The sequence below is a fragment of the Coprinopsis cinerea genome (assembly GCF_000182895.1).
Source record: "Coprinopsis cinerea okayama7#130 chromosome 5 map unlocalized cont3.5, whole genome shotgun sequence".
Taxonomy (NCBI): Eukaryota; Fungi; Basidiomycota; class Agaricomycetes; order Agaricales; family Psathyrellaceae; genus Coprinopsis; species Coprinopsis cinerea.
Genome location: NW_003307540.1, coordinates 3,051,953 through 3,075,310, shown reverse-complemented (window position 1 = coordinate 3,075,310; position 23,358 = coordinate 3,051,953). Strand labels below are relative to the sequence as shown.

The 23,358-nt window shown below is 52.5% G+C and overlaps 12 protein-coding genes across 12 annotated transcripts; 6 read left to right on the top strand and 6 right to left on the bottom strand.

The window, feature by feature from the left end:
* Positions 1 to 37: 37 nt before the first annotated feature.
* Positions 38 to 1,328, top strand: CC1G_14724 (hypothetical protein; the record flags this gene model as incomplete). Its single annotated transcript, XM_002911249.1, has 2 exons — positions 38 to 420; positions 485 to 1,328. The coding sequence occupies 2 exons, from the start codon at positions 38 to 40 to the stop codon at positions 1,326 to 1,328; spliced, it is 1,227 nt and encodes a 408-aa protein (XP_002911295.1).
* Positions 1,329 to 2,702: 1,374 nt separating this feature from the next.
* Positions 2,703 to 4,447, top strand: CC1G_07894 (hypothetical protein; the record flags this gene model as incomplete). The annotated part of the gene is made up of 7 exons (XM_001839127.2): positions 2,703 to 2,875; positions 2,950 to 3,206; positions 3,277 to 3,330; positions 3,412 to 3,610; positions 3,669 to 3,888; positions 3,996 to 4,071; positions 4,107 to 4,447. The coding sequence occupies exons 1-7, from the start codon at positions 2,814 to 2,816 to the stop codon at positions 4,445 to 4,447; spliced, it is 1,209 nt and encodes a 402-aa protein (XP_001839179.2). The 5' UTR covers positions 2,703 to 2,813.
* A 387-nt stretch (positions 4,448 to 4,834) lies between these two features.
* On the top strand, positions 4,835 to 6,366 carry CC1G_07893 (hypothetical protein; the record flags this gene model as incomplete). Its single annotated transcript, XM_001839126.1, has 8 exons — positions 4,835 to 4,944; positions 5,058 to 5,186; positions 5,260 to 5,350; positions 5,415 to 5,435; positions 5,512 to 5,594; positions 5,655 to 5,688; positions 5,771 to 6,000; positions 6,096 to 6,366. The coding sequence occupies 8 exons, from the start codon at positions 4,835 to 4,837 to the stop codon at positions 6,364 to 6,366; spliced, it is 969 nt and encodes a 322-aa protein (XP_001839178.1).
* Positions 6,367 to 6,895: 529 nt separating this feature from the next.
* On the top strand, positions 6,896 to 7,219 carry CC1G_14723 (hypothetical protein; the record flags this gene model as incomplete). Its single annotated transcript, XM_002911248.1, has 1 exon — positions 6,896 to 7,219. The coding sequence occupies one exon, from the start codon at positions 6,896 to 6,898 to the stop codon at positions 7,217 to 7,219; it is 324 nt and encodes a 107-aa protein (XP_002911294.1).
* A 392-nt stretch (positions 7,220 to 7,611) lies between these two features.
* On the bottom strand, positions 7,612 to 9,465 carry CC1G_07892 (hypothetical protein; the record flags this gene model as incomplete). Its single annotated transcript, XM_001839125.2, has 2 exons — positions 7,612 to 9,398; positions 9,447 to 9,465. The coding sequence occupies 2 exons, from the start codon at positions 9,463 to 9,465 to the stop codon at positions 7,612 to 7,614; spliced, it is 1,806 nt and encodes a 601-aa protein (XP_001839177.2).
* Positions 9,466 to 10,275: 810 nt separating this feature from the next.
* Positions 10,276 to 11,304, bottom strand: CC1G_07891 (hypothetical protein; the record flags this gene model as incomplete). The annotated part of the gene is made up of 1 exon (XM_001839124.1): positions 10,276 to 11,304. The coding sequence occupies one exon, from the start codon at positions 11,302 to 11,304 to the stop codon at positions 10,276 to 10,278; it is 1,029 nt and encodes a 342-aa protein (XP_001839176.1).
* A 121-nt stretch (positions 11,305 to 11,425) lies between these two features.
* Positions 11,426 to 12,060, bottom strand: CC1G_14722 (hypothetical protein; the record flags this gene model as incomplete). The annotated part of the gene is made up of 2 exons (XM_002911247.1): positions 11,426 to 11,964; positions 12,021 to 12,060. The coding sequence occupies 2 exons, from the start codon at positions 12,058 to 12,060 to the stop codon at positions 11,426 to 11,428; spliced, it is 579 nt and encodes a 192-aa protein (XP_002911293.1).
* Positions 12,061 to 12,269: 209 nt separating this feature from the next.
* Positions 12,270 to 14,151, bottom strand: CC1G_07890 (hypothetical protein; the record flags this gene model as incomplete). Its single annotated transcript, XM_001839123.1, has 2 exons — positions 12,270 to 14,053; positions 14,106 to 14,151. The coding sequence occupies 2 exons, from the start codon at positions 14,149 to 14,151 to the stop codon at positions 12,270 to 12,272; spliced, it is 1,830 nt and encodes a 609-aa protein (XP_001839175.1).
* Positions 14,152 to 14,319: 168 nt separating this feature from the next.
* Positions 14,320 to 16,359, top strand: CC1G_07889 (hypothetical protein; the record flags this gene model as incomplete). Its single annotated transcript, XM_001839122.2, has 3 exons — positions 14,320 to 14,350; positions 14,415 to 16,100; positions 16,307 to 16,359. The coding sequence occupies 3 exons, from the start codon at positions 14,320 to 14,322 to the stop codon at positions 16,357 to 16,359; spliced, it is 1,770 nt and encodes a 589-aa protein (XP_001839174.2).
* A 334-nt stretch (positions 16,360 to 16,693) lies between these two features.
* On the bottom strand, positions 16,694 to 18,344 carry CC1G_07888 (hypothetical protein; the record flags this gene model as incomplete). The annotated part of the gene is made up of 3 exons (XM_001839121.2): positions 16,694 to 16,720; positions 16,990 to 18,245; positions 18,299 to 18,344. The coding sequence occupies 3 exons, from the start codon at positions 18,342 to 18,344 to the stop codon at positions 16,694 to 16,696; spliced, it is 1,329 nt and encodes a 442-aa protein (XP_001839173.2).
* A 638-nt stretch (positions 18,345 to 18,982) lies between these two features.
* CC1G_07887 (CMGC/CDK/CDK8 protein kinase) lies at positions 18,983 to 20,727 on the bottom strand (the record flags this gene model as incomplete). Its single annotated transcript, XM_001839120.1, has 7 exons — positions 18,983 to 19,122; positions 19,218 to 19,348; positions 19,420 to 19,581; positions 19,638 to 19,698; positions 19,765 to 20,221; positions 20,277 to 20,381; positions 20,434 to 20,727. The coding sequence occupies 7 exons, from the start codon at positions 20,725 to 20,727 to the stop codon at positions 18,983 to 18,985; spliced, it is 1,350 nt and encodes a 449-aa protein (XP_001839172.1).
* A 130-nt stretch (positions 20,728 to 20,857) lies between these two features.
* Positions 20,858 to 23,124, top strand: CC1G_07886 (hypothetical protein; the record flags this gene model as incomplete). The annotated part of the gene is made up of 6 exons (XM_001839119.2): positions 20,858 to 20,997; positions 21,048 to 21,144; positions 21,195 to 21,252; positions 21,322 to 21,496; positions 21,548 to 21,595; positions 21,646 to 23,124. The coding sequence occupies exons 1-6, from the start codon at positions 20,995 to 20,997 to the stop codon at positions 23,122 to 23,124; spliced, it is 1,860 nt and encodes a 619-aa protein (XP_001839171.2). The 5' UTR covers positions 20,858 to 20,994.
* Positions 23,125 to 23,358: the final 234 nt, after the last annotated feature.

The following is a 23,358-nucleotide window of genomic DNA, read 5'->3' as shown; positions in this document are numbered from 1 at the left end:
GCTCCGCAAACGATTTGTCTTCCAACGCACCATCGCCATGGCATCAACTGGGAAGAGAAAGCAGACTGAAGAAGACCAGTCTTCCTACTCTCAACAGAAAAAGGCACGGACAAATGAAGATCAAGATGGCACCGATTCAGGGCCGAGTAGCGCTGGCACCTCCAAGCCCGAGTCGAAAGAACATACAGATCTCCAAACTCTACTGGATTTCACCGCTCTCGAAAGCCAAGACGAGATTTCTGCTCGTTTCGATGCCATTTCGAGAGCTTTGCTCCATGATTATGTTCTCGTTGTGACTCGCGCTGATGGAACGACGACGCACCTCCAAGTCATGGAACATGAATTCTACCTGCAGAAAGCGACGTGTCATGAAGATCCGTTCGCTCACGGGAGCGAGGAGCAGAGGGTGTTGGGGCAATGGTCTGGCCCTTCTCTTCCTTCCCTTAATCATTGAAAAGACCCCAGATTAATTACGATTTTTTAGGTATTTCCATCGAGCGCCGAGGTATTCTGCAGACTCGAATCGGAGTCTGACGAGCAGCGACGCGTATCGGGGTGGCACGCGTAAAGGGCTTGATCTCACCTTTGGAAGACCTGCGGGCACGAAGGGAGAGGAGACGTTGTTGCGTGGAGGGATACTGCTCCGCTCCATCCGTGTGCTGGGGTCCAAGTCGAAGGTGGTTTCGGGGCCTTCGCTCCTCGTGGACCAAATCCTATCGTTCAGCGGGTCCAGCGGTATACCCGATCTCGTACAGACCAAGTGGGGTGGGGATATCTCTGCGTTCCGTGAGCGGACGGCTGGTGGCACGTCACTTTGCGTTGTGTCGAGGAGTTTGTTAAATATGCCTGCGTCATCGACGAAACCGCCGACGATATACACCTCCCCGCGAATCGGCCTCGAACTCTCCCACCCGGGAACGACAAGTCCCAAAATCAAACCTCTTCACTCCCGCATCCGGTTCCTAACCCGCAAATACAGATACTTCGTCTCCCCGCACGAGCTCATCGCCAACGGGCGCTCGCAGACGTTCGTCGGGCTCCTCTTCCATTTCACCCAAAACCAAAACCAAAAGAACAAAAGCAACTATGCGTCGATGGATGAGGCGTTGGGACGGCAGAGTATGAAGTTGCTTGGGGATGTGTGTAGGACGATGGGATTGAAAGAGGGTACGGCGAAGAAGTATTTGGCGGATTTTAGAGCTGGGAGGGAGGGTGGGGAGGAGGTTTTGGAGGGGTTTGTTGGACCCCAGGGCAAGGGAGCTGCTGGGTCGCCGGCGTCCTATTTGACGATGGTGGGCGCTGTTTCGGTGGTGGTGGGGGAGCAGTAGTTGGTTTATTGGATGTGGAGCAAATGAATCGATGAATAGCTCGGGTGTTGTGGGGTATCGATGAGCGTTTGGGAGATGAGAGACGGGCGGTGTGGGGTGTGACACGTTGACCTAGGGAAATCACAGTGTTTTTCTTCGCCCTTGGCTCCCGATTGAAGGTGAAAAACGAGAGGTCAATCCATCACCCGAGAGCTGATCAGAAACGTTGTACCACTGAAGTTGTACGCGACGTTGCGTTGACCACGATCTGCGAACCGAAGTAGAGAGGAAGGAAGCGAGACAAACGAGCAAAATGGGGTGCTTGTGACGAGGACCAGATTGAAGGCACCACCCCGGATCAGCACGAGGACAAGCATCGGGATTTCCCTAGGCTCGGCTGGGAACAAGGGCCCTGACAAGAAGGCAGTGGACCGGAAGTGGCGGGTACAGGTGAGCGAGTCGGACAAGGTTACAGTGTCTTTCTACCCCCCAGAATTTACGGTCATGGGGTCCTTTCTGAGACACGTTTCCGCACTGGTTTTAGAGTTTAACCCATAAATGAAGGATGCCCTCACCATCGTGACCTTGGAGGCTTGGATTTCGGGACGGAGTGTGTCAGAGACGGGATGTGCGATGATCATGAGGGCTTCGAGTCCTCCTAGGATTATCTTTCAGTCACGTAAGTCCATCGCTTGTCCTACCCTTTTCATTGTTATAGACATATCATATGGTCATTTCAAGTCATGATTTCAGATTCATAACAATTCCAAAACCCGCACTCGAACGACTTTTTTTTGCCCCCCAAACGTCAGCCTGCACAGTGCACACACGAAGAAGTACTTCGGGCAAACCGATTTTAGTCCGAACTAAATTGTTTTCTTTGTTTTGAAAAACGAAACGTGTAGTTATGGGAACTCGGGAGACCGTAATCAGAGCAATGACGCACTTTGGATGCACCTGACCATACGGTTGAAGAGGACAAGCGAAGGACAAGAGAGAGAAAGGAGGCCTATTAGGGCCTATTTGCTTTAGCGGTGATCACGGGCGTCATAGCAAATAGCCCCTATACCTCATGTATTTTGGTTGCTAGAACGATGAGTATGCCATGGCACAGTAGTTGACTCTGTACAATAGACCACAACCCCTCTGCAACTCCCCAGTTTCGAGTTTCATCTCCTTCACCAGAAATTTTGAGCGCAAGGCTTGTCGGCAAAGCCAAGAAATATGACGTCACAGCCGAGTGTTACACGTGCCCCTGTCTATTTACTTCCATCCGCGGAACACATGGCTTATGGAACAGCCGACGGTAGAAGGCGAGTCGAGCTCTTGTCGGCGGAGCGTTCCTTTTCTTTTATATGTACTCGTGTCCTTGACGACTCTCGAACTGACAGCGACGTTTTTCAAAACTTCTTGACCTCTTTATCGGTGCAGGCACATCGAGACCGCTCAGCGCACTCAACGACGACGACGACGAACGACTGAACCAGTGGCGGAAGCATAGCAGCAATGGCACAAGCAGAGCAAGTTTGTATCACCGAGGTCCTCGATGGGCGAATCTACCTTGGAAAGTGAGTGGAGTGGTGGATCTGCTTATCTCAAGATAGGAATGTACGCTGATCCCAAAACGCGATATGTCGAACAGTCTGGCTGCAGCGCGCGATGTAGAGCGTCGAAACCAGCTGGGCATCACACGGGTTTTGTCTGTCTGCCCGGACTACCCGTCGGAGGGCGGTGACCACCACGAGGTTATCGACGTCGAAGACGATGAATATCAAGATATCTTGGTTCACCTGCCTGGAGCATGCGCGTTCATCCAGAGAGCTGTTGATCGGCGGGAAAAGGTGCTCGTGCACTGCAAGATGGGGATCTCGAGGAGTGCGACGGTCGTTGCTGCGTATCGTGCGTCCTTTGTTCTTCACGGATTCCTTTTCTTCAGACTTGACTGATTACTTTTGGGGATGGTATGTAGTCATGAAATCGCAAGGGATGGATGCGTCCACCGCGCTACGATATCTAACGCAAAGTGAGGCGCGCCTATAGTTTCTGATCGTTGGCATGGAAGAGCTTAACCGGGGCTATCGGGCCTCCTACTACCCCCACTTAGAACGACACCAAATCCACCCTAATTATGGGTTCATCAAGCAGCTAGAGGCATTCGAGAAATGCAAAGACGAGGAGAGCCTGGGTCCTTTGAACCCCGTGTACAAATCGTGGAAGAGGCGGCATAGGCAGGATGTTACCTGTTATTTGAACCGACTGGAGGACGTGGCCCTGATCATTCCTGATCGACTGATGCTCATGAGGTTAGTTTGGGCGCTCCTTGGGTATTATTGTTGGGATGCTGATTTGGTATTTCGCTAGCCATTTCCCTGAGGACGAGCAGCAAGGCCGATCGCTGCTGGCGAACATTGGGATCACCCACCTCGTTACGCTCTCCCCTGCGGGCAGCAAACTATTACCCCGGGATGCGCTGAAAGATGCACACCACATCGAGGTTCCTGAGGAAGACCCGGATTCGGTGATGGACTTGCTGTTGGGGGCTGTGACTTTCATCCAACGAGCCGCTGAGCAAGAGGGTCGTGTCATGATTTACTCCGAGAACGAACCTAGAGCATGCATGACTGCCTGCGCATACTGTGAGTCTCGCTCCTGTCCAACCTCCGTCGCACTCCTCACCCGCCTCTTCAGTGGTTGCAACGGGACGAGCGACAAATTCTGAGGAAGCTCGAGCTGTGGTCCAAGAAGGTTCGAGGTTTCTGTGTTGGTATGCGATACCGTGTCATTGACAGACGCCAATAGCTGTTCTGCTCGGCGAGCCCCCGGAAGCTTGGCAGCGTCGACTCAAGCTCCTCGACGAGCCCAGCTTCAAGCAGTCACTGGAGGACGCTCTCAGCGCTGCCACCGTGAGCACCGCTAGCGACGTTTCTGGCTCGAGCCCTGGTTCAAGTTCTGGACCAGGTACCCCCCGCGATGGTGTCACTGAACCACTCTATCTCCCGAATCCCGCCGTGATCACTGGCAAGCCGTTCAAGATGGAGGGAGTTATGGATGCGCTGTCGGCCATTCAGGAGGCTACGAAGAAGGAGTTTGCGAGTTCGCCTGTTGTTGCGCCGCGGATTACTGCGAGTGTTGTAGCCTGATTCTGTTGTCGTCACAGTTTCTACGTCGTTACTGATTATGCGGCATACTGTGCTGCATTTACTGCTACTAACCTAAAAGGATTAGAAAGATCATCTATCCCTGTGTACATTACTTACCCTTTCTCGTTTATGATCAGTCTGACATTCAGTGCTGTGCACTGTTAAACGACACCCTGGGCGAGGTTCGAATCGAGAGCTTTGGTGCCTGATCACGACAGGGGCCGTTTTACTCAATTCAGCTTCGACTTCGGCACTTTTTGCGGTCCACTCCTGGCAAACGTAACGGCTATGATGGAAGCCGGTGCCCCGCATCTTGCTCTTGTACCTCGACGACGACGACCGCGACGACGGCCACCTGGAGCCCCCTCCTGACACGACGAAATATCGATGGATTCTGCACCTCCACCGCCTTCGAAGAACCTCCTCAGATTCCACCGGCGGAGGAAACTGCGACTCAACGAGACGCAAATACCGGTATTGACTGAAGAATCTAAACGGTTCGTCTTGGGTTCCTCCTAGGGCATGGGGGACAGTGGGACGGAGACCCAGTCCACGAGGAAACCAGGGCAAATAATTCTGACTGTGTTTGAAATTTGAAAACCCCACACAGATGTCTACGCAACCTCTCGTCGTATAGAGCGCCTAAACCGCGTCTTCAGTTCCCGAGGTCGAGGATGGCGGCGGTGTTGGTTGCGCTGTTCGTTGGGCGCAAGGGGGATTTGTATGTTTTGTTGAGTCGGTAGGTGGGCATTGGTCGTCTTCCTTGTTCGCGGTCGTTTTGATTGTCACTGACTGGGTGTTGCGTGTTGTAGACGTTCTGCTTCGTTGAGGACGTATGCGGGTGATACGTCGTTACCTGGAGGAAAGGTTGATCCTGGGGACGTTAGTTTGGAGGATACCGCTGTACGTTGTCGGTCTTTTCTACGTTCCACATTGCTTCTGACGTACTCGTTTTATTTACCTCTAGAGGAGAGAAGCATTTGAAGAGGTATACTGGTTCAGTCTAATCCGCATCTGCAAATCACCCTGGTTATAATGACCTGCGTCTCCTGAATTCTGCCCAGATTGGCCTGCCGAGGGATAGGAAGAAGGTGCCCCTGTTGTGTGTTCTGGAGCCGTTTTTGGCTGCGGAGCTCATCGTTACACCGTACGTCCTCGTCTGTCTGCAGTCCCTCTCGGTTTTCCTGACGGAATGATATGGCTATAGGGTGGTCGTATTGATTCTCGACAATACATTAGAAGTGCGTCTCGTTCCTTGGTCCCACACTTCCACATTCACCTCCACTTACTTCCACTCAACTACATATATGATACACCCCACAGCCTATCCTCAACACAGCCGAAGTCGCAAGCCTCTTTTCCCACCCCCTCGCCTCCTTCCTCTCCACAACCCCGCCCTTCCCATCCGAGCCCGAATCAGAGGAAGTACCCTACCACCGGTCGTTCGATGTCGAAGCTACGGGTCCGTTCTCGAGTAAACAGATGTTTAGGGTGCACGAGTTTCTGACGGGCCGGGAGGCGGGTGGGATTAAGCCTGTGTTTGGGTTGACTGCGTGAGTTGGGTTGTTTTTTATCCCGATTCCTTCTGTGTATTTCACCAATTCGCTACTGACTCGGCATCTTCTTCGACTTTCTTTCTATCGCGTAGCGCGATGTTGATCAGAGTAGCGACTATCGGGTACGGCCGAGAGCCTGATTTCGAAGTCCACCCGCCAGGCGCACCGACGATGGACGAGAGGATCGCGTGGGCTTTGGTACATCGGAAGGTGTTTAAAGATGCGTGTGAGAAGGAGGGGATAGATTTGGGATTGGCTAGGCGGATAGCGGGGGTTGATAAAGATGGGAGGCCTGTGAAGACTGCTAGGAATTTGAAGGCGGGTGAGGGGAAGGGGAGGAGGAAGAGGGAGTATAAACTTTAAGTGTGCGCGTTCAAGTTGGGTGGATATTTTTTGGGTTATTGGACCAATGTTGCGTGTTATTTTTGGGGAATACTTTGGCTTAGGTGCTCCGGATGGAGAGACGTTTGTGGTTTGTTGGGCTTTGAATGCGAGTTGTGGCAATGAGGTGTGGAGGTCAAGCCGTGCTCAATGATTACCCGTCTTCTAGTATCTACTCTCCTATAATATATAGCATGAAATGGAGTAAAATGAACTCGTTGTAATCGCTGCGTCACTATCGCTGCGGTCATGACCGAGCGCGAGGCGTGGGCGTCTATCTGAGCCTCCATCGCGATAAGATAAGAAATACACGTGACTGGAGCGCCGAATTCGACTTTTGTTGACCCATATTCTGTTCACAAGAAGGTAAGTCAGGGATCGCCCACTAGTGGCTTAATATACGTTATATATATGACCTCCATTTACTTATGCGGTAGACGAGCGCCTCACCCAGTGCCTTCTGTCAAGGTCCCTTCCGTGTATCGCCGCGCTTGACGTCGACGGCGGTTACATGGCCAGGTATCTCATCGAGAAACTCGAGAATGACCCAGTCCTCTATCCAGCACTGCCCTCATCGAGTCCTGCTTCGCTAGAAGCCCTGTCAAACAACGACGTTGACCACGCGATATCTCAGCCACCTGGGGAGCTCCGTTTTCCGAATCTAGAATGTATTACGATTCACTTGCCGTCGGACCAAGGTTTCCCAGATGAACATGAGCTCATTGCGCGGTTTCGCGATGTACTCGGACGGCGAGCAGAGTTTGGACGACCGGTGGAATTCAAAGTGGAACGTTACATTGTAGACTTGATTATAGACGACGACTTCTTTCCGTAGCCCGAATAGATTCATTCATTCTCATTAGTACGGAACTTGAGCGGGCGGCATAGTTGAAGGATGACAGAGGCGGCACTTCCTACACCGGCCGCAATAACTCGAGCGCTGGTTCAACGTCTTGTGGGGAAGGAATGCGTCGAATGAAAGGGGCTCATTACGGTGTCAATACGATTTAGATCATGATCCTTTTATGAAATTTATGAACTTTGCATGAAATGTAACCAAGGTGTCTTTTTATATGGCAGCTGGCGGCAGTCTACATTGACTCTCGTATCCATCATGAAGAAATCGAAAAATGCGTCGACCGCGAAAGTGTATCGGAAGTCAGTCAGCCCCACTGAGTATCGGTCTACACATAATTTACAAACCATGGTCAATACGCGTATGATCGTTTAGTCGCTGTCCTCAGAGTCATCGAAGCCGCTGTCCCCAGAGTCCTCGAAGTCGCTGTCCCCATGGCCATAAGGAGAGCGCACTACCCACACCCCGTCCCACGTAACGGAAGCTACGACCTCCCCAATGCGCTGCACGTCGTCCTTGTACAACTTCAAACAGCCATTAAACTGTAACTCCTCAATCTCCCCACCCAACTCGTACCTAAACATCAACCAATCCAGGAATGATTCAATATCGATCTCTCCAAAGTCGGCGGATTTAACTACAAGCCGTTTGAGCGACGCAAAGTGTTTCAGCCTCGGTAAGTTCCCTCTGGCTCTGGCTTTAAAGTTCTGCTTCGAAGATGAGTCGGATGGGACGCTGTTATCACTTGGCTGTGACTCAGACTGCAGTAGGTCCAGGGCATGGTTATTGCAGATGTAGCGGAAGAAATCTTGGGATGTGTGGCGTCTTTCAAGGGAAATTGTGTGGACGGAGGGTAGGTGGGATAGAGCCTCGAAAACCTCTGGGCTGTGGTTGATATCCAAGTCGAGCGTGAGGACGTCGTTCAAGGGCAGAGCGGCGAGGAGTTTGTCACAGTGGACGAAACGACTGTAATAGAGGATTATTGTTAAGTCGGGCGGCTGATCGATTGTGGGCGTGGTAATGTCGTTATGGTCCTCCATCACGGTTGAATGGCATTGGATGGTTGCTCCTCCTCTGCGGCCGTTGTATTGGACGGTGAGAGAACGGTAAACTGGGCTCAAAGTGCGAGACATAGCCTCCCCAAATGCCGCTATAGCCACGGTGGCGGGAGGGTCTTCCGAAAGGTTCGACAATTCAAATTTGGAGGAGAGGGAGGGGGAGGGAAGTACAAGGTGCCTCAGAACATATTCGAATTCGCGGAAAGAGTACGCGTCAATTCGAAATAATTCGAGCTTCGGGAGGCGGGTGACACGGCGTGGCGTTGCCAAAGGGGGGACAGGTGTCGTGGCCTCAAGGTACAGCTCTCGTAGGTTTGGCATGGCTTCAATCCCTTGGAAGAAGTCTTGGGCGCTTGGGACGGAGTCCCCCGCCTCCAGCCTGAGAGGCAACGTCACCTTGAGCGAAATGAGGGCGGGAAACATGGGCGAAGGGGCCGTCCAGGACGGTAATTTGTATCCTTCCAGCTTCAGCTTTCGAAGCATCGGCCTCTCGCTGCCTCCCAGCCACAGGGTATGAGGGCGTGTGGTGGGCGCTCTCAGCTGCAGACACTCCAGGATCGGGGTTGGGGACGTCAATTGCTCGAGTTGTTGGCAAACAAAGTCGTCGTACCCGTCTATGTTGAGGCCCTTCAGACGATGTTGCTGTGAGAACACCTTTCTGATGATATCGGCGACTTCGGGTTTCGAGCTCGCGGAGCGTTCCGAGAATCTGAAGGAGATGGGGGATTGTTTTGACCGTTCAAACATAGCCACGGCCCAGGGAGCATTCAGGCATGTGTCAATGTCAGACCAGAGTGTCCTACAGCCCAGGGCTGTAGACCTCCAGAATCGCGAAACGTGTGTGACTTCGGTCCAGTCAAAGCGCCAGACCTCTCCATGCCACCATGGCGCGGACGTGCAAAACTGCTGGTAGTGTATGAAAACTTGACTGAGGATCTCTGGTGGGAGACGAGCAATTTCAGTCAACTCGTTTCTGTCGCTTTTCAACCTTCGAATCTCTTCTTCCAGTTCTGCGATGCGTGAGTCGATAAAGTCGCGTTGAGCTGCTCGCTGGTCACGTTCTTCTGCCACGTTGTCGGACGCGGGTACTGGAGTGCGGTCTTTGCCTTGTGAGCTTGTGCCTCAGTCTGAGCAGGTCCAGCGCTTACCTGGAGATGGTTCAGACATCTGGAATCAGGCTAAACAGATTAGACCCAAGGAGCAGAAGGAACGTGAAGGTCGACGCGACTAATGCATCACACCGTATACCTGGGAAAGCTTCCCACAATCCAATTACACTCAGAGCCAAATAAGTACATAACATCGGTACGTGGAACCTGAAAGCTTTGCAAGTGCTTTGAGTAAGAAAATGTAAATTCCATAGTCCTTGCGAAAAGCGACCGTCAATCTGGTCACAAGCAAGTCCCTTGGCACCGACTAGGAGTGTCAGTGCCATTCTGCACAGACATTCGGCGTTTGAAAACAAGGAAGCAATGCGATCGTTGATAAAAGGACTACAAGGTGAAAGACAGAATTGTGAACCTGGACAACCCACAGAAAGAGCCGCCGGAAGTAAAAGACACACTAAGCTTTCCCGTCCCACTCCACACCTCGACGAGCCCGAGCCGAGAGCCCAATTTCAAAGACCCACGCGCACCATGACACAAGAGGGGATCGCGTGGCTCTGAGATCTGATATATCGGAAGGTATTTAAATAAAGATGCGTGTGAGGGGGGTATAGGTATGGATCTTAATTTGGCTACGCAGATAGCGGGGACTTGTGAAGAGTGCTCGGAAGCTTGGAGCAAGGAATTTCGCAGTCCTTACTATGTGGGAGGGGCAAGTCGCAAGTTCGATCCGTCCTCAAAGCCAATTAATTCAAGCGTAGATTACGAAACAAGGAGCAGAATTATATAAATCATGTTTATTGTCCTAAGAGGGTTAGGAGCAGAATTAAACCTTAAAAGTCAAGAAAGGAGTACCAGTCAACCTGCAGTTTCAAAAATCGCAATGCTCACATCCCGACGTCCCGCAATCCCCACATTCCGGCCCCTGAGACTCCTCGTCCGAATACGTATCGATAAATTCTCCATCCCACTCAACGTTGTCCACAATGTCCGCCAACTCATCAACGTCCTGACGATCCAGTCGGACGCACTTCTCCAGATGCAGCGACCGAAGCGGCCTCCCCTTCTCCGCCCGTAACATCAACAACTCTTTGAAGTCAGATAAGGGGATGACGTTCATGAAATCGACGTTTCTGCAAATGAGCGTCGTAAGGGAGGGAAAACGCGTTAAGGTCGTTGGCGGTAGGCTTCCAGTCACTGTATCCAGGGTGATAGGGGTCTTCGTGAACGGTTTACGGGGCTTTTGGTGTTGAATGGCTGGATCGGCTGCGACGTACAGGTAGAAATCATCACCTCCAAGTCGATCGATGCAGATGGTGTGCAGGTGAGGTAGCAGGGAAACTGCTGGTAAGAGTGACCATGCTGTGCAATGGAATAGACCGAGGGTTTCAACCTTGTCCAACGGCAGTGCGGAAAGGAGGTCTGAGGACAACTCCAAAATGGTTTCGTTGACATATACCTTGAGGGGAGGCTCCGTCTTGGTGCTATGATCGAAATCTACAGTCTTGAAAAATCCTTGGATGGTATGGTACCCTCCGAACACTATGGATTTGAGAGGGGGCGATGTGTCTGAGAGGGGAGATGCGAGCCATGAGGAAGTAATGGTCGATCCAAAAGTCGAGGCAATTGTCCGTGTGTCGCCAGCTTTAATGGTGCAAGTCAGGTCCAAGGTGGCTGAAACGGGGATGGCGAAATGCTTCATGACATTGTTGCACTCCGGCAGCGAGCCTTTTAACTTCAGTGTTTTCAGGTGGCTGAGGGGGGTGATGCGATTGGTGGATAAAGGTTTGGTTGGAAGCCCAACGTCCAAATCCAAGTGTTCAAGATCCTTCATCTCCTCAATTGCGCTGAAAAATGGCTGTGGTTCTGGATGGATTCGAGCAATCGAGGATAGCTTCATTGTTCTCAAGGTTTTGAATGAAATAGAGTGCCAGGGAGCCTTGAAATTCAGCAGCTCCAAGTACTGCAGCTGAGGGGCGTCATTGCCCAGAAACCGCGCCGGGAGAGGGACGTCCACCGCGTTATCCACGTTCAAACTTCAGTCGTCGAAGAAGTGGAGCTGGCGCTATTAGCTGTTGAACGCGCTCATTGAGGAAGCGCGGACCATCGAGGATTTCGAGGCTCTCCGGGCGTTGCGCCTGTGAGAAAACGTTCAAGGCAAGATCCTCGAATGATTTGAATGGGTGGTGTCGAGAATAGATGAACGATATGGGGACCTGCTTGGATCGTTCAAACATCGCGTTGGCCCAGTGGCCGTGGGAGGTGTCGATGGTGGACCATAGTTGGGGGTAATTCAAAGCTACTGCTCTCCAGTGCTGCGAAACATGATAGACCTTGGTCCAGTATAGAGATTCGCTTCGGCCGCCCTGCGAGGATATGAGTTCCTTGTAGCAGACGAAAATCCGGCTGAGAATCTCAGGTGGCAACCGCGATATCTCTGCAAGCTCGTTTTGACGGCTCTTCCACTGTCGTATCTCCTCTTCGAGGGCTGATATACGCGATCCAATAAGTTTGTGTTGGGCGCGTCGTTGGGACGCTGTCGCGCTCAATGGGAGCGGTTCTGAATTAGACTTGTAAGCTCATTAGATCCTTTCAAAGGGGTGAAAGCCACTTTACCTGTCAACGTTGTAGGGTTCAGAATGGATTGCAGCGACATATGAGCCGTAGAACGTAGGACGAGTTCAAAATGCCTTTGCCGGCGGAATGAACGGAAAAAGCGAGTTGTCGGTATTTGCCGAAGTTCAGCCTGAGGTCGGCGGTTCGATTCAGCCCGGACGCCAACACATACATAGTTGAGCTATTGGTGGGAAGAGACACAGGAAACAAAAAGGAGTAATTAAAGTTAACGATACACGAGGTTATACACTACCAGTAACCGTCGGACAGCAAGTCTTCGATGGTGGGCTCGTAATCATAAAAATCATCGTCGCAGTACTCACACCCATCGCGTCCACAGTACTCACACTCGTCTTCCTCGTCCTCTTCCTCATCCGAATAGTAATTAATGGTCTTCCCGTCCCACTCCACGTCGACGACAACCTCCCTGAGCTGCTTTACGTGGCCTGGGTGCAGCCCGACGGACCCCATCAATTCGAGCGTCTCAATCTCCCCACCCAGCTCGTAGCGCATCATCAAGAAATCCAAAAAGGCGTCGACCGTGAAAGTGTATCGGAAGTCAGCTCCACTGAGTATCAGTTTCTTCAACGCGGAGAAGTACGACAACTGGGTGGGCTGTGGCTTCGGTTTCCGGGTCCCTGTTGTGGCCTTGGCTTTCTTGATAACCATGGGTCGGAGCGCCGGATCGGCAGCGATATATCTGAAGAAGCCTTCACTGGTGTCGTGGTCGACAGAAAGGGTGTGGAGGCAGGGAAGTCGACCAAGGAATACCAAAGCGCTGTCGTCAATGCCGCCAGTCAGAGCGACGGTGCGGACATTGTTCAATGGGAGCCCAGCAAGGAGATGGGAAATGGATTCTCTTGCAGCCTGTAGGGTAAGGGATGCTTGGTTCCTGGTTCCCCTGCATGAGCCTGAAAGGCGGCGCTCAGCATCCCGTGGGTATCCACGGAAGGAGAACGTATTGTATCCGAAATCGAGTTCGACGGTATTGATGACATTTGGTGTGGTGATTGAAGAATTTGAAAGAGGGCCGCTAAGCCACGAAGCCGCGATGGAGGTCGACAGGTCGGTCATGCTCTGGACACTCTCGTCAGGCTTCTTTGAGACCACAAAGTGAAGGATAGCCGAAGGTGGAAGCACCACGTGAGTCATGATATTGGCGCAGTCGGCCATAGGCCCATTCAGTCGAAATTCTTCCATATGTCGAAGGGTAATGGTGCGGTGATTTTCGAGAGGAGATGCCGGTAGCAGGGTATCGAGGTGCAAGGTTCGGAGACTCTCCATTGCCTCGAGTGCTCCGAAGAACGCTTCGGGGCTAGGACGAGGGAGATTCCTCGATGGTGTGAAATTTAGCTTCAGCGACGTCAGCCCACGAAGCAGAGTCGAGTCCCACGGCAGAAAATAGCCATTCAACTCCAAACTCTGAAGCGTTGGAGCTTCGCCACCGAGGAAAGTTGTGGGTAGGATTTCGGAGGAAGAATACGATACATAATCGCGTCTCATCGTCAGGCTTTGGAGCAGGGGAGCCGGGGAAGTCATTTCCCCAAGGCGCTTCTCAATGGAAGAGTGTCCGGAAAGCCGAAGGCTCTTCAGGCGTTGGGGTTGCGCAAGAACGTCGGTGAGAAGGGCGTCAAGCTTCGGACTGCGAGCCTGCATGGCGTCGAGGGAGATTGGGGCTTGCTTGGACCGTTCCAAAAGAGCCATTGCCCAGTTGCAGTTGCTGGTTCGGATATTTGACCATAGCTCCGGGCATCCGAGTGCCGCTTCCCTCCAGTACCGCGAAACGTGGGTCACGTCCGTCCATTGATATGGCTTGAGAATGACGGGTCGCCATGTCGTATGGTCCACCGAGTCGGGGTTGCACATTTCTTCATAGATGACAAATATTCGAGTCAGAACCTCAGGCGGGAGTCGAGAGATTTCTGACAGCTCATTTCTGCTGCTCTTCAGCCGGTGAATCTCGTCTTCAAGGGCGGCGATGCGCGAGTCAATCAAAGCGCGTCGAGCATTCGGATCGTCAGTGGCCGATAAGCCTTGTTTCGATTTTTTCAGTAATAAAAGGTTCCCTGAGACTGAATTACTCACCCGCCAGGGCCATAGACTCTGGTACCATTGGCGCTGGCACGGTCATCGTGGTCAAAAACCAAGTCGTCGCTTGTAAATTGACCATCGCGGCAATTGTTTGATCGTGGGAACCATGTACAAACTCCGCTGATAAATTAGGGGAAGCGCGCGAAACGCGTCGACTGCACTTTGCTTCTTGCTCTTTTGGTCCAACAATCCGTTTAGCCTGGGTCAAATGGCTTCTAAGGAACCGGAATCACAATCTGGTAAGCCCCGGAGCATTTCATGTCGGAACAGCAAACTCAAATGCCCAAGGTCCAATTTTACCAGTGTCCGACGTGGCAGAAGAACGGGAACAGAAAGCCCAGCGCGCAGCTCGACGCGACTTTATTGACTCGCGCATTGCGGAGCTCCAAGAAGAGATTAGAAAATGGAGGAGCGACAGAAACGAGCTGTCTCCAATATCTCGGTTGCCACCGGAGGTGCTCAGTCGCGTCTTCATTCACCACCAGCAACATCGTACATCGTCACACGTGAAGGCCTTTGACTGGACCAAGGTCGCACATGTTTCACGGTATTGGCGGGATACAGCGCTGGGCTGCCCGGAGCTTTGGTCCAATATCACCACCTCCAACTCCCACTGGGCCCAGGCTATGTTTGAGCGCTCCAAGCAGGCCCCAATCTCCCTCTCATTCTGGGCGTACTGGGACACGAAACCCCAACTTGCCGAGATGATCAAAAGCGCATTCTCGCAACCACACCGTCTGAAGGACCTCAAAATCACCGGTCACAACGATTTCGTTCACCAACGACTCGAGGAGCTTTCTCCCTCGACACCCATTCTCCGGAGCCTGGTGCTCGAATGCGGCCCTGGCTATGGCCAGTCGAGGATCCCGGATAACCTTCTGGGAGGCCAGGCGCCAATGCTTCGGGACTTGCATTGGACCGGATACCAGTTTTCCTGGTCTACCATCTCGTCCATATCCTCCAGCCTCACATCGCTCAAGTTGAGCAATTCGATACCCAGGACATCCGACAATGCTCCAAGTCCGGAAGCCTTCTTTGGAGGGTTCCAGTCTATGAAGAACCTACGCGAACTGGATCTGGATCTCAACCTTCCAATTCATCCCCTCTCAACGTTCCTCATCATCCCACTCCCGCAACTCGAATCTCTCACAATACGCGGAAGTTTCCGTGAATGTGGGACTGTTATGAAACATTTTGCCCTTCCTCCTGCTCTCTCCGCCAAGTTCTATATATTCAACAGTCCGGATGACACCGAAGGCGACGTAATGGCATTTGGGAACTCGATATCATCATCTTGGCTTGCCGGGCCCCTCTCCAATTCTTCCTACGGCTCGTCGTGCAGACTCGAATGCATCTCCGTCAATAGCGACCTCTACCGTGCAATCATCGAGGCAAATAACGCCCCTGAAATGATGGAACTCGTTGACCGGACTCGGGATCATCCAACCCTGTACTTGAGACTTGACAAAAACACATTCCTCCCTGAGCTCCTCGCCGCACTCCCCTTGAACGACGTCCTCGCCCTCAACCTGAACTCCAGCTGCTCCTCCCACGAACTGATGCCTTTATCCCGCTTACCATCCCTTCACACGATTTACGCCGAGCGATACGCCGCCGAAGATTTTGTCTTTTACGCCAAAGCTGATCCTGCTCTTGATATGACAACGCCCGACTCGACGAGTGAACCAAGAAGTGGATCTCTGACTCGCTTTGCATCGGTCAAACGACTCGTATTCGAATCCGCCGACTTTGAAGGCATCGACATGGATGTGTTTTTGGACTGGTTGATGATGCGGTACGAGTTGGGAGGAGAGATCGAGTCGTTGGAACTGAACGGTTGTGTGAGGCTGTATGGGGAGGACGTGGATAGGATCGAGGAGGTTGTAGTGGACGTCGACTGGGATGGGGACGAGATCGAGTGCTATTCGGACGAAGAGGATGATGAGGATGACGGCGACTATCATGATGGCTGCGGCATGCCGGGATGCAGTAATTGCTACGGTGTCGACAGCGATTTTATGAATTACCTTACATACTTGTAGTTTATGATATTGCTACCTAATAAACGGTCGGCATTGCTTTCCCCTGCAGCCCTGACGCATTGCGCATGCGACTAGTGCACATTCTGCGATGGTCCTTCAATCAGGTTTCCCGAAACAAGTACTAAAAGTTCAACGGTCGACGGTTTGGTTTAGCCCCATCGTCGACTGCCTTCGAGTCGAAAGAGAGAAGGGAATTGGATGGATAGCGAGATTTTAATCGACTAGTAGACCAGAAATCACCAATAACCCATGAAGGGACCATCGTAAGGGTCGCAGTAGAAGTCATGGTCATCGTCATCGTCTTCGCACCAGACACATCCATCACCTCCACAATGTCTACACTCGTCCTCGTCCTCGTCCTCGTCTTCCTCATCCGTGTACCAATCAACGACTTTCCGGTCCCACTCGACATCGAGAACAACCTCCGCAAACTCCTTCACATCGTCCTGGTACAGCCCAACGCACTCTATCAACTCCAGCGCCTCAATCTCCCCACCCAACTCGTATCGTGCCATCAAGAAATCCACCACGGCACCAGCGTCAATCCCTTGCACGCGAAAGTCTGCTCTATAAAAAATCAGTTTCTTCAGCGCGCGGAAGTAGGACAGGTGCGTGGGCTGTGGTTGTGGTGTCCGACAGTGTGCACCCGGTTTCGCTTTCTGTCGGACTGGTCTTTGTTTGGTGACTATGGGTCGGAGCACCGGATCGGCCTCGACACATCTGAAGAACTGTGCACCGTTGTCCCTGTCAATTGAAAGCGTGTGGACGGACGGTAAGCCAGCGAGGAATGCCATCGTGCTTTCCTCAATCACACCAGTCATAGCGACTGTACAGACATCGTTCAGCGGTAGCCCGCCAAGGAGATCGGGGAGCCAGTCGGCGCTTTCGGCGCCTGAGTAGTCCCCAGCAACCCGCAGCTCGAGGGAGGGTACGTTCCTACAACCACCTGGGCGGTGTGGGGAGTCGTTATCCACGAGATATCCTTTGACGCTGTTAGACAGCACGTCATTGGTATCAAGTTCCAGAGACTTCAGGACGCTTGGGGCGGAGGCGGGGGTTGTGGAATTGGAGCCTAGATGGCCTGAAAGCCACGAATTGGTGATCGAGATCGACAGGTCGGCCATCGTGACGTTACTATGGGCAGTGTCTTCCTCCTTCTGGATGGCAAAAATATGCAATGTTGACGAAGGCGGAAGTGCCAGATGCGTCATGACGTTGGTGCAGCCGGATAGAAAGCCCTTCAGCGTGAATTTCTCCATGCGTGCAAGTGCGATGGTGCGGTGTTTTGCGAGAGGCGATATAGGTAAGGGAATATCAAGGTACAAGGTTTGAAGACCCTCCATGGCTTCGAGTACGTCGAAGAAGGTTTCAGGACTAGGCGGAGGGGTGTGGCTTGGTGGATAGAAAGTTAGCTTGAGCGACGTCAATCCACGGAACAGGACGGTCGAGTCCCAAGGTAGCCAATATCCATCCAACTCCAAGTCCTGAAGTTTCGGAGCCTCGCCACTGAGGAATTCCGTGGGTAGGATTGGGCTGGCCGCATTCTGGTTCTGATATCCGCGCGTGATCATCAGGCTTTGAAGCAGGGGGGTAGGATTGGTCAATTCCTGAACTCTCTTTTCGAAAGAAGCGCCCCCATAAACTCGAATGCTCTTCAGTCGGTGGGACTGCGCAAGGATCTCGTCTTCGAAGTCTTCCATGTTCGTGACGGAAAGAGACTCCGTGGCGTTGAGGGAGATGGGCGCCTGCTTCGACCGCTCCAAGAATGTCCTCGCCCAGTTGTGGTTGACGGTTCGAATGTCCGACCACAGGTACGGGCATCCAAGGGCGACTTCCCTCCAGTAGCGGGAAACGTGTGTCACTCGAGTCCATTGATATAGTTTGATATAATGTTGCCGCGGCTGAGGCGTATTGCCCGTTCGACCGTAGCGATCGCACATTTGTTTATAGGCTTCGAAAATCCGAGTGAGAACTTCAGGCGGTAGGCGCGAGATTACTGATAACTCGTTCCTGCTGCTCTTCCACCGGCGAATTTCGTCTTCGAGGGCGGCGATGCGCGAGTCAATCCAAGCGCGTCGAGCATTTGGATCCACTAGATATTACCGTTCAATGTTAGACCGTTAAGATTTCCTTGGGGCTACTTACTTTCCAGGGTCATTGACTCTGGGACCACTGCCATGGGCTCGGTCATGGGTGAGTCCAAACCAAGGTTCAAAAAATCATTAGGTTGTGGGATGTTTGGATGCATTCCAAACTCCGCCCGTAGTTAGGGGTGTAATTAGGGGGGAGCGCATCAACCGCGCCTGGTGTTCGTTATCTAGTCCAAAGGTCTGTATGAGACCCTAATCGCGCCTTCCGGCAATCGTTGGGACTATAGACCGATTACTTTCGAGAGCAACGACCCCAACGACCGCGCATTCGAGCGCGAGCTCCGACTCGGCGAATTCCCACGTCGAACGCCCAACACCAGGTCACCTGGCCCAGGTGCCGCTGTAAGTACATCACAGTTTTACAGGTTTGCTTCCTTGAATCCTTGTTATTTTCACCCATCTAAATCGACAGTATTCGACCACTCTCCCACCGATTGGGCTCAACACGAACCAGATACCGCGTTGATTTTTCTCACAGAACCAGGAAATGGCCCACCACTGGCAGACACCCACCAAGGTCAAAGCAAATGGCTGCCACTGCGAGGATATCGGTAGTACTTAGTCCCAATGTGTAGTAAGTATGTATATGTAGCCCTGGTGCATAGTCAGTCTCACCGGTCATTCCAAAATCGATGCAAAACCTCACTGATACAAAAAAGATCTAAACCCAACCTTCATTCTACCCCATTCTAGCCTTCTTCCTCGTATGCGCAGTGTGACCTCCAGTCCCACCCTGACTCTGGGCGTACGGCCCACCACCGCTCAGGCTCGCAAAACTGGCTGTACTCCCCGGTTTGGAAAACGGCGCGCCTGCTCCTCCTGTGAAATGGAAAAAGTCGGTTTCATAGTTAGCTTTTTTTTTTTTTTTCGTCCGGACATGGGAAAATTTTTATTGAGCAATTGGTGATGCATACCTGCAATGTGTCCACCCCCCATTGCTTGTTGCGTGTTCTGTTGGGTGGCCATGGGCATCATGGATGGCGCCTCGTCTTGGGTTATACGTCGGCATGGTGGGATTTGGTGCTGTGCGAGGGATTGGAAGGCGCTATCAGAGAAAAAGGGTGAGTAACGTCGTAGGATAACATAACCTGCATTATGCAGGGGTGAGTGACGTACTTCCAGGTAGGCAACGGATCCTCGTGGAACCATTTATGCTGAATAGCCTGTTCTGCTGTTAGTCTGTTATCGGGATCGTAGGCGAAGAGTTGGCGGAGGAGGTCGTAGCCTTGAGGTGAACGTATACGGGTGTGGCACCAATCTGATAGGCGGTTTGAGAAGCTGGATGGGGAAGTTAGAATGGGATTTAAGGAGGGGAGGGAGGGTCGTGGGCTTACTGGTCCAGGAGTTTCATGTTCCGATATTCAGGCATGTCGACTACACCTGGCCAGTCTCGTTCTGAGAACAAAAGAAACGTCTGTCAGAGAGAAAGAAGAGGGAAGGAGAGAAAGGGTATTGACGCACCATCCGGCGTTCCCAGCACCTCGAAAATCTTGATCAACTGGTCCCTCTGAAACGGTACATTCTTCTTCGAGTCCAGCTTCGCCTCTTCACCTTTAAAAATCGGTCTCAGGCTCGCCAATTCAGCCATAACACATCCCACAGCCCAGCAATCTATCGCTTTATTGTAGTGCTTCGCGCCCATCAAGAGTTCGGGTGCGCGGTACCAGATCGTTACGACGACCTTGTCGCCGGCGAAGAGAGGTTGGAGGGGCTCGTAGCATAGACGTGCGAGACCCAGGTCGCCGATTTTGACGACGCCTTGGGAGGTGATGAGGATGTTTGCGGGTTTGAGGTCGCGGTGGAGGATGTGGGAGGCGTGGAGGTAGATGAGCCCGTTGAAGAGTTGGTAGATCAGGGATTTGAGGACTGCGGTTGGTATTGATGTACGGATGGTTTGGTAGTAGTGGTGTATTACTTGCTGGAATCAGAGTCGGTTAGAGTTGTTGGTTGAGAGAAGGAGAAAGGGGACGAACGAGAAAGTCGTGTTCTGCGTACTCAAAGACCATGTAGATGGATTTATCTTCGAGGATCACTTCTCGAAGGGCCACTACATTCTCATGGTTTATTTCTCTATTCAACTAGATAATAATCAATTCAAAGTTCGCAAAGATTATACAAGCAAAAACGCACCGCGATTTCACGAATTGCACTCTGGCTGATTCCAGTGTAGGTGACCACATCGCCCTCTTTGTCTGGTTTGAACTTTTTAATGGCCAGAAGCTCTCCTCCGTTGATAGACTGAGCTTTATACACGCGTCCGTACGTTCCAGAAGAGATGAAGCCTAGGATCGCATATTTCGAGGTAACCGGTCGATGGTGCGCATCCCGTCTAGCGCGGTAGACACGCATGGGGTCATGTTGCATGACATTGGAAACCCATTCGTCCAGTGATACTTGTTGCTGTTGTTGCTGTTGTTGTTGCATGGAAGGCGACGATGAGGATGCTCATCGTCGTTGTTGACGGTGGAAGGAACCTGTTTGGCGACGATTGTGGACGGGGACGGCGGTTTCGGGTGAGAGGGCCGTGGGAACAAGATGCTTCCAGCGCTTGCCTCTTGCTCGTCGTTGTTGCCTGCGACGACCGCCGTCTACGTCTGTTTTGACTATCCATGAGACTGTTCAGATACTCTTTCCCCTGATAAACCACTTTTTACGACTCGAGGAGTCCTTGGAAGACGCAAACACATCGCAATGGTGAGCTCGCATTTTGTCGCGTCCTAGACCTGACACAACGTTGAACACAGGCAATATGTCAATTCTATCTGCGAGGAGTATGCAGATTCGGTAACGACTGTAGAAACGAGCATCCAGCAGACGCAAAACCGGGTGGTGGGTTTGGCGGTGAGTCTCATCTAACCCCTCCTTGTCCTTCAAACTCAGGTCGAAACTAGGATCTGCCTGGAACCGCACGACAAGCACTGGGAACAACCCAAAGATCACCCTTTTCACGTTCGTCGACCCAGCCCTAGACCATCGTCAATCCACCGGCTGACATGGATTGGTTCTTGAAATGTACAGCACCGACAGTATCAGAGACGACCTGACACCTGGAAAAGACAAACCGCTATGGCCACTGTCTTCCTATGGACCCGCCAAGTTCGAGCCCACCGTGATTGGTGGATTGGACATGTCGATGGAGGAACTACGAGTCAAGGCTGCTGCCGCAAAGGCTGCCAACAATCCCAATGAATATGTGCGCGTTTTATCCCTTTCTTAACGCGTCTTTAACTTACTCTGTATACAGCTCACGTTTGAGGCGAACACCATCTCGCAAGCCGAATCTCGATTATCTGTATGTCTTGGTGCTTCTATCTCGTTTACAGAACTCAGCTATTGGCCTAGGGTGCGCTCACAAACCATCTCCAAGTATACGAGATGGCGAAAGGACAATACGGCAAGGGCAACGCACCCGGTGGAACTGGCACATTCGGTTCGGCAGGAACCACATCGGCGTTCGGCGCACCCACCACAACGTCTGCCTTTGGCAGCACCACAACTCCCTCCGCGTTTGGTGCCCCCGCCGCAGGGACATCAGCATTCGGCACACCAGCACCAGCCACCTCGGCGTTCGGCGCTCCTGCTCCTGCTACCTCTGCTTTTGGCACACCGGCCAACACGGCCTCGGCTTTCGGAAGCACCACCACCACCACCCCTTCCGCCTTTGGGACCTCAGCCTTTGGCCAACCTGCCTCGACATCTGCGTTTGGAAAGCCTGCTTTTGGCCAACCCGCGTTTGGTCAGACTGGGTTCGGAGCGTCGGGTAGCACGACAACGCCCGCTGCTGGTACGGGTGCAACAACCACCGGCGCTTTCGGCCAGCCGACGACGACGACGACGTCCGCGTTTGGTCAACCAGCGTTTGGCCAAACTGGGTTTGGTGCTAGCTCCGGGGGAGGAGGGTTGATCAAACCTGCCTCAGGTGCTTTCAGCTCGTTCGCTAGTTCTGGCCCTAGTGCATTTGGCGCTGGTGCTGCTTCTGGTACAGGCACTGGTACGGCGGGAGGAACGGGTGGCGGAGCGTTCTCTGCCTTCTCGGGCAACCAGCCTTCAGCATTTGCTGCTGCAGCAGCCAACAAACCTGCTGGCGGATCAGTCTTTGGACAGACTGGATTTGGCTCCACGAATACGGGTAGTGCTTTCGGGGGCGGGTCGTCTACGGGAACGTCGGCTTTTGGATCTCCAGCTCCGGCTACCAGCGCGTTTGGAAGCACCACCACCACAACTCCATCTGCTTTCTCTGCGTTCGCGAATAGTACGAATACTGCTCCCGGGACGGGGACGCCATCGGCGTTTGGCGCACCCCAAAATCCGACCGTGTTCGGTCAGCCTTCAGGGTTTGGCGCGAATGCTGCCGCTGGGGGCAGCGGCTCCACCAACGCCTTTGGAGGATCCTCGTTCGGTCAGCCAGCCGCACCCACCTCGGCTTTTGGCCAACCCGCACCGGCGACATCCGCATTCGGCGCACCCACCAACACGACGACGACATCAGTCTTCGGCCAACCCTCCCAACCCTCCACCGCAAGCCCCTTCTCAGCATTCGGAAGCGGTTCATCCGGGTTCAACGTCGCTTCCAACACCGCCACCGGTCCTACGCAACCCACCTCTATCAGCAGCCAAAAACTCGATTTCGACAAGGCGCATTATGGTGTTATACCGGGTTTTGCTGGTGACCAGAATTTACCGCCGAATTATGGTGAGATTTTGCCGGAGGGGGTGGGGGAGGCGTTCAAGGCGGATAGGTTTGAGTGGGGGAAGGTGCCTGTGCCTGAGTGGGTACCGCCGTTGGATGTGAGAGCGAGAGGGCCTACGTTGTTTTCGTAGTGGGTGTCGGGGTACTTTTCCTGGAGGAGGTTTTGTTTCTTTTTTTTTTCTGTGATGACGACGATTTTATTCGATTTTATTTTGCTGTGCGCATTTTTTTTTCTTCCTTCCTGTTTCGCGTCCAAGTTCAAACGTTCACGAGTCGGGTAGTGAGTGATGTATTGCACGTATGTATGTATGATTTATAGACATTTGTTTCCGTTCTGTAATTTAAAGCCAGGCCTCTTGGGAGGA